At 32.5% G+C, this 7520-nt stretch overlaps 1 protein-coding gene across 2 annotated transcripts; it reads left to right on the forward strand.

Annotated features, from left to right (window-relative positions):
* The first annotated feature begins 905 nt into the window (after positions 1-905).
* Positions 906-6496, forward strand: LOC111396315 (lipid phosphate phosphatase 2-like). Of its 2 annotated transcripts, XM_023022720.1 has the most exons (9): positions 906-1117; positions 1227-1318; positions 3421-3645; positions 3879-3966; positions 4092-4201; positions 4441-4531; positions 4878-5066; positions 5156-5215; positions 6136-6496. In XM_023022720.1, the coding sequence occupies exons 2-9, from the start codon at positions 1259-1261 to the stop codon at positions 6312-6314; spliced, it is 1002 nt and encodes a 333-aa protein (XP_022878488.1). In that variant the 5' UTR covers positions 906-1117; positions 1227-1258; the 3' UTR covers positions 6315-6496. The 2 variants fall into 2 exon arrangements, with proteins under 2 accessions (XP_022878488.1, XP_022878487.1); XM_023022719.1 differs by lacking the exon at positions 906-1117 and having other exon boundaries at positions 1124-1318.
* The last annotated feature ends 1024 nt before the right edge of the window (positions 6497-7520 follow it).

A 7520-nucleotide genomic window follows, 5' to 3' on the forward strand; every position in this document is an offset into this window, starting at 1 on the left:
AATACATTTTCTTATCTTCCCTCTCCATTATATATTTGGATAGTCTAATTAACTTTTACTCCTTGTCACTTATTCATTAGTTATCTTATTTTTTAAATTCAACATAGCAATTATTTTCCAGTTTAATAACAGCAATCGTATTAGACAGACATCCAAGTATGCTCGTCGTGCCGCGTAAACCATTGAAAGCCCCATTGGATAGAAATTAAAATTAATAGGAAAATAGAATAAGTTTTGAATAATATTTTTAGAAGAATGTGTGATGAAAAAGTAGAAAAAAATTTGAATTCACGTATAGAATATTTTATTGTGCAAATGTGTAATTAAGAATGATCATGTAATAAAAAATAAAATAAATTATTTGGTGTCAAAACAAGGCTAGGCTAAGTGAAAGTCAATAATTAAATTAAATTATATATTTTATGAAACTCACTATTTTCAATTATATATTTCATTAATTTTTTATCAAAATTTATTAAAAATCGTACTTTTAATCCCACCAAACACATGCAAAATAATTATTCAATTAGTTTATATAGGACGGTGCGCCTAGACGGCCAGGGCCTTCAAGCAGATATTGGGTAAAACCAAGCTCAATTAAACTCTTTGGACAGGGTTGAAGACATGAAGCAAGAAAATAGGTTGATTTGGATTTTTATTTTTTTTAAATTCAAACTGTCTAATTGTATGTTGACACGTGACGTCCCTTTTTTACCCTGTTTTTGACCTTTCAATCAAGCTGCACCTACGTGGCCTTGTTCGCAGGCCTGATTAAGCAGCACGGTTTCTTTCCTTTAATAATTTGTTTGAACAGGCGATTTTTTGACGGGCTAATTTGGCAATTTTTTGATTGACAGATTTGTCAAATATATATATGTGTGTGAAAATCTGTCTGTCCTTTGCTTTCCCTTTGATATGCATCGAACGGCTAAGGTCCATGTTGATGATAACCGTTACAAAAATATCTCTGTCGTTCATTGCCACTCCAAAACTGTTCTCCGATTATTTTCCTTTGAACAGTTAAATTGCCATTATTGCAATTGAAACTTGCAATAATCATTTTCATTATTGGTTGGTACTATCTATTTGGGGTCCAGTTTTCAAGAAAATATCAGAAGTTCGTCTACTTTCGTCATTTCGCAAAACCTCACTCGTTTTACTGTTAAGGACGTTTCAGTTTTTCTATTTTGACTCTTCATCGTTTCACCATTTTTATCTGTTCTCAGAATCTGGATATCATTGGGTTGAAGCATACAAAATGGGTTGGAGGGATATGATCTCTTTCTGTCCTACTCCGAATTTCCGGAATATGTTCCAGGTATTTTTTTTTATTTTTTTTTTTTATGTTTCTTATATAATAAACAACCATATCCTATCCAGAATGTCTTTTGTTCAGAATTATTATTTTTTAATTAAAATTTGAGTGTTTTAAAGTGTGTAGTTCCTTTCAAATCTTTGTAATTTTGTTGTACCCGAATCTTGAAGTTGAATTTTTTTTTTTTTTTTTTAAAGGAAGCAGTGAATCTGGTGGGTTGTAATATTGAGTATTCGGGTCCATATTAAAAGACCTAACAAGTTTAACCAAGCCCTTACAGGTTGGTTATTGATTCATTCATTAGTCAATGTGGGATTTATACGTACGGTCTAAAAGTATAAACTTCTGGGTGAATTGGGTAGGTGAGAAAATTGACCCTCCAAAATTTTGGAACATGGATAACATTATATTCATTTCATTACATGATCGTGTGTGGTTTGCCTTTGGTGGTAGGATTTTAGGGGATCTCTTTTAATTTAGAAAGTTTAATTTATTTTATTTTATTTCTACCACAGCCCGATTAAGAATCCTGCATCATATTGGAAATTTAGAAGCAGCGTTCATCATGAATAATTTTGATGCTCAAATTGATTTTAGGGAAGCTGTAGAACATTTCTCTTGAATATTCAGATGATAGTTTTTCAAGGTGTGCGAAATATAAGTTGTTCGACATGATTAATATAAAAATTATGTGGTTAATCAATTGTTCTTTAATTAATAATTTCGTGTCCATAAAGAGAGAGCCAAGTGTGTGATATCTTCTTTTGCTATTATGGTATAAAACAATTTGCTTCTGATTATGCTTCATTAGTTTTCTTTTTTGTGCGAAACTTGCGGTATGTTTTAGTTTAACTGCAAAGTAGTATTTGGAAGTGTCGGAGCCAGGGAATAGAATTATGTGTCCTCTTCACATATTAAAGGCAAGTATTGTATGTATTAGCTAGAATAGCATTGTTTGTCACATGAGATTTTTTATTTTTTAATTTCTAACAATGTAAAAATATTAGAATAATAACGATACAGCAATGCAAAGATGTGTCCCTTTCATTAGTTGGTTTACTTCAGCATTAAACTCTGGAATTTCTAGCCAATTGTTTTGTTTAATTCTCAATGAACTTGTTCAGGAGGCAAATTTTTGATATTTGATTTTTAAACGATGCATTGATTTTTATTTTTTCTTTTTCTTTGAAAGCATCGTTATTCGCTCTACCAGTTTGCTTGAGTCGAACTTCATTTCGATTTGCATCGGCAACTTGAATTGCAACTCAAATAATATTGGTGCACTCATGTTTGTTAAAATTGCGATTTTGTAGAATTGTACTATTCAACAATCCCAAATCAAAAATCAATCCTACAAAAATCATATATTGATAGAATTGTATAGAATCATATTGAAATCGCAATAGAATCTTATGGTTCTTAGTTTTTACGATTTCAATGATTCCATGAATTCAATGTAAAATTGGTCCAGAAAATTGAAAAATTAAAATATGAAAAATTGCGCTGGGTGGCTAGGTAGTCAGGAGCTTGATTACAAGAAAAATGTGGGCTAGTACCATGTTTCAATTTTAAGTTTTACCTATAACTAAGCCAAAATTAAAAGATTTACTTTCAATTGCCACTATTTGAAACATTAGTTTCCAGCTACAAAGAAAAAATGATTCATTTTCAGTTTTTGTTACTGGTTTTGAGTTATAGCTTATAAGATTAAATTTCTTCTTCTTATGAGTTACATTATACAGAATTTCAATTGATGTACCGATGAACAAAAGTTACTTATTTTTTCTTTAAGTTCTCCACTTTCAATTTCATATATTTGAGCTCTAATCATTTTAATTATTCATCACTAATTTTCTCGTGAATCATTTATATAGTAGTTGAAAACTTTTTGTTAACTTTTTATTGTATGTTTTAAGCTAGTTATTGACTTACAGTTGTTAATTTGTTGTTAGAACTTTTATTTTCATTTTTGTGTTCATTTTAAAGCAAATATTTAGTAGAATTTTAAGATTTACAATCCAATTCGCAAGATCCTTCAGCCAATTCGATCCAAAAATACGATTCTGATAACCATGGGTATACTGTGTACATGTTCTATCAAACAGGGTAGACAAGATGGAGCCGTGATTGGATGTGGACACACCATTAAGTCTCATGGGGCTGAACTTGCAAGGAATCACAAGCACGACTGGCTCATACTGTTACTTCTTGTTGTAATAGAGATCATTCTCTATGTAATTCACCCATTTCACCGTTTTGTTGGAGTGGACATGATGACAGATCTTAAATATCCTATGAAAGACAACACTGTGCCAGTGTGGGCTGTTCCAGTGAGTATTTCTTAATCCTGATGTCTGCAAAAAATCCACTTTAGTGTTTTGATTGTTTTACATTGTAAATTCTTTCCCCGAAATTAATATTATTATTTGTTTTCAAAATTTGAATCAGGTTAGGATTTTAGCAATTATGTTTTCACTATTCATTGTTCTAAATTTTATCCTCTCTGTGCTGAGAATATCTTGTTTATCACAAAGTAGAAATAACGCACTTCTCGTTTGATCAGCTGTATGCAATTTTGCTACCGGTTGCCATTTTTCTTTTCTTCTACATTCGGAGAAAAGATGTCTATGATCTGCATCATAGTATACTAGGTAATATCATTTTCATGTCATCTCTGTAGATATTTTAATCCCTCTTGCTGGTCTGATATTTAGCAAACTTTAGCGAATCAAGTGATTGGATTGGCTCATCACTTCTGCTCATAATCTAAATGCAGGACTCTTATTTGCTGTGCTGATAACTGCTGTCCTCACTGATGCAATAAAAGATGCAGTTGGCCGACCTCGGCCTGACTTTTTCTGGCGTTGCTTTCCTGACGGGATAGATGTATTTTGTCTTCATTTCTAACTCATAATTATTTAATCCCTATTTTATAAATCCTTCTGTAATCAGGAAGTCATATGCCATGCAGTTATATTTTGTTCAAAACATTTGAACAAAATGATTCTTTGTCATTGAATAATCCTTATCTTTACATGACAATGAACATAAAACTGGTCGTAATCTAATTAATCAATCTACTTTCTTATCATCTGTCATATTCTTTGTTCCCTTTGCTTCATCAGGAGTATGATCGGTGGGGCAATGTAGTATGCCACGGAAAAGAGGGCGATATAAAGGAAGGACACAAGAGTTTCCCTAGTGGTCATACTTCATGTAAGTAGTACTTCTTGCTTTATGCTTGAATTTTCACTTTGCAAGATGCACAAAATGTGACAGTTCATAATTGCAAAGATTATCTTGCAGTTTTTGAATGATGAACCATTTTCATAAATTTACGAAGTATCAGTATGTAATGTCTAAGTATAACATAATTCTATGTATAATTTTGATTTTGTGCATATCATGAACTTCGCATGTATGATTAATCTAAAATTTTTTCTCGAAAAATAGCATAAAGAGAATCCATGTTATATGAGAACGTAAGTCTATTTCCTTTATCTTCGTTTTGTCGCCATTGTTTGTGAACCATTCACCTAACGATATTTAGGATGTTTTGCAGGGTCATTTGCAGGTCTTGGTTTTCTGTCACTGTACTTATCTGGAAAAATTAAAGCATTTGACCGCAGGGGTCATGTTGCTAAATTATGCATCGTTTTCCTTCCTATCCTTGCTGCATGTCTCGTTGGTATTTCTCGTGTGGATGATTATTGGCATCATTGGCAAGACGTGTTTGCCGGCGGTCTTCTAGGTGTGTGATTACGTATTTTGAACAATTCTCTAGATTTAATTGGTTATCATTCGTTTCTTCATGCAACGTACATCCGAATATACTTTCAGGTCTTGTGGTGGCTACATTTTGTTACCTGCAGTTCTTCCCACCTCCATACGACACTGAAGGTAGAGCATGTTCATTTGCATTTTACTTGATATATCTGCACTAGTTTTCTTTCATACATCGTTTACTTTTGCATATATTTTGTTCGATACACAAAAGGGAATGTGTGTGTCCTAACTGGATTTCTGAAGTTCATTTTCTTCATTTAGTGACACTAAACGAACCATTTGCCACAAGAAATAACTGATCAATGATACTTCAGTAACGGAAAAGAAAAAAAATGAAAAGGGAAATCAAATTATAACTTCAATTCTTAAATTCAATTCTTCCAAAACTAAGAAAGTGATACTATTTCTATTTAGTTGGATTGATATGTTGTTTTTAAGTAAGAGCTACTCCACTTTGGACCATTTGATATTAAGTTGGAATCATGATTTTCCATATGATCGTATCAGAGTCAGGTCTCAACGCTGTACCTCACTGGTTGCAGAAACTTAAAAACCAATATTTTCCGGTCTCTGTCTTACCATGTTAAGTTTGTTCCTTCATGTGACTATGGTTCCATATACTGCTGTTTCAGTACTTCTCCCTATTGTATGCCATTGGCCCATCACTCTGTTTGTTCATTCGTATGAAGCATCTAGAAGAATTCCTCCCAGCAGACTTCCCTAATACTCAAATCTCATTTTTTATTTCAAGGGGACTCGGTGGATTTTATCTTCGTTTTTCAGCTTTTACCTTGACCGAAGCAGAGTTAAGATAGTATTTATACTCAGCGAAAGGAAGACAGAAGAAGTACGATTGCATAATTAGTATAGAGATTTTACTTTTAGAGTTCTTTTAACTGCATAAATAGGGTTATTCCTTCGTAATTCTTAGACAGAAAAGTCATACAAATATTATAGTAATTTCCAATATTTCTGTCTCAAGTATATTCGCTTGGTTTCCAAAAGGTGCTTACTTGGTTAACTATTGATGGCAGGATGGGGTCCTTATGCATATTTCCGAGTGCTGGAGCAAATCAATAGTTCCAACTCGCGACCTGCAAATGCTGTTGGCACGGCAGCGCAAGGAGTGAATCAACAGATGACATCAAACAGCAGAGTAGATGATCAGATTCTGAGCTTAACTTATGATGCCATGGAGTCAGGTAAAAGGTAGATTAGAAATGGTATTATGTGCTCGACTGCTCGCTGATCTTACCAACTTCACGTTTGTCAAGTATTTGCACTCTGTTTCTGTCTTGTATTTATCTCATGTGCAGATTAGTTTTTTGTACAATAACGAATTGAATTTCCATTTTATGGTATTGGTGCATAATATAGCTGTTATGCTTCTTACAATTTGGTAAGCTTTCATTTTCAATATGTTGGGGAATACACCGATTCAAAGCATTTTGTATTCACAAATGTAACTTACATGTTCACGAAATCGAAACAAGGTTTCGACTTATCGAAATGGAATTTGAGAAACTAACCAATGATTCTCAAATCTGACAATTTCCATTCTTGAATTAAAACATGTGATTCTACATATCTAACCTTGTATAAATCATATAAATAAAATTAATCATTTTCTAAAATCAAGTATGAAGAAATGAAATCAGAAATAAGAAAAAATTAGATGCAAGTGATGTAATTGGTCGAGGTGAGTATAACTATTTTCTTAAGATGAATTTGTCTTGCATTGGTGTTAATGATTTTCCGACAATCATCTCCCAAAATACAAAGACCACGTCAAGCCATAGGAGCACTCCAAATGCCTTCGACCAACAAACTCGAAACGGAATTCTCTCTGTACCATAACCATAATTTTGATGCAAAAGATAATCACTTCTACAAAATGTTTTATGCATATTAAAGTGTAAAATATGGAATGAAATGAAATTTCTGAATAAATAAATCCAAACATATGGGGTCAATATATAGATGTTGAAAATATTTGTCTCAAAATACACAACTATTGGAATTAGTCTATATATTTAAAGAGACATGTCTCTTGAAAAATGATAATGTCAAAAGTTATAATCTTTCATATAGAAAGACACCTTTTCAGCTAAATAATTTCTAGAATATTTCATAATATTCTACGCACTTTTTCAATAATTCACGTATTTAAGTGATTTAAATTTTGGCTTAATTTTTCGTTCACCAAATAATACAAAATTTTCAGCAAAATTCCAACAATCCCCCATATGAATGAAAATTAATACAAATATCTATGCAGACACTAGTAGAGAGAGCGAAAAAACACCGCGTCAGGGATGGTAGCTTTTGACCTTGAACCTCCTTTAGTGAAATATCATCGGACTTACTCGGCTAATTGGTTAACGTGATGTCTTGAACTATTCAGCCTTTAGTGTAAGCC

The sequence above is a fragment of the Olea europaea genome, chromosome 6, assembly GCF_002742605.1.
Source record: "Olea europaea var. sylvestris chromosome 6, O_europaea_v1, whole genome shotgun sequence".
In the NCBI taxonomy this organism is placed as follows: domain Eukaryota; kingdom Viridiplantae; phylum Streptophyta; class Magnoliopsida; order Lamiales; family Oleaceae; genus Olea; species Olea europaea.

Coding starts and splice junctions, on each gene's coding strand:
- LOC111396315 (XM_023022720.1), top strand. CDS start 1,259: ATGGGTTGGAGGGATATGATCTCTTTCTGTCCTACTCCGAATTTCCGG. Junction 1,319..3,420: donor ATTTCCGGAATATGTTCCAG/GTATTTTTTTTT, acceptor TCTATCAAACAG/GGTAGACAAGATGGAGCCGT. Junction 3,646..3,878: donor TGCCAGTGTGGGCTGTTCCA/GTGAGTATTTCT, acceptor TCGTTTGATCAG/CTGTATGCAATTTTGCTACC.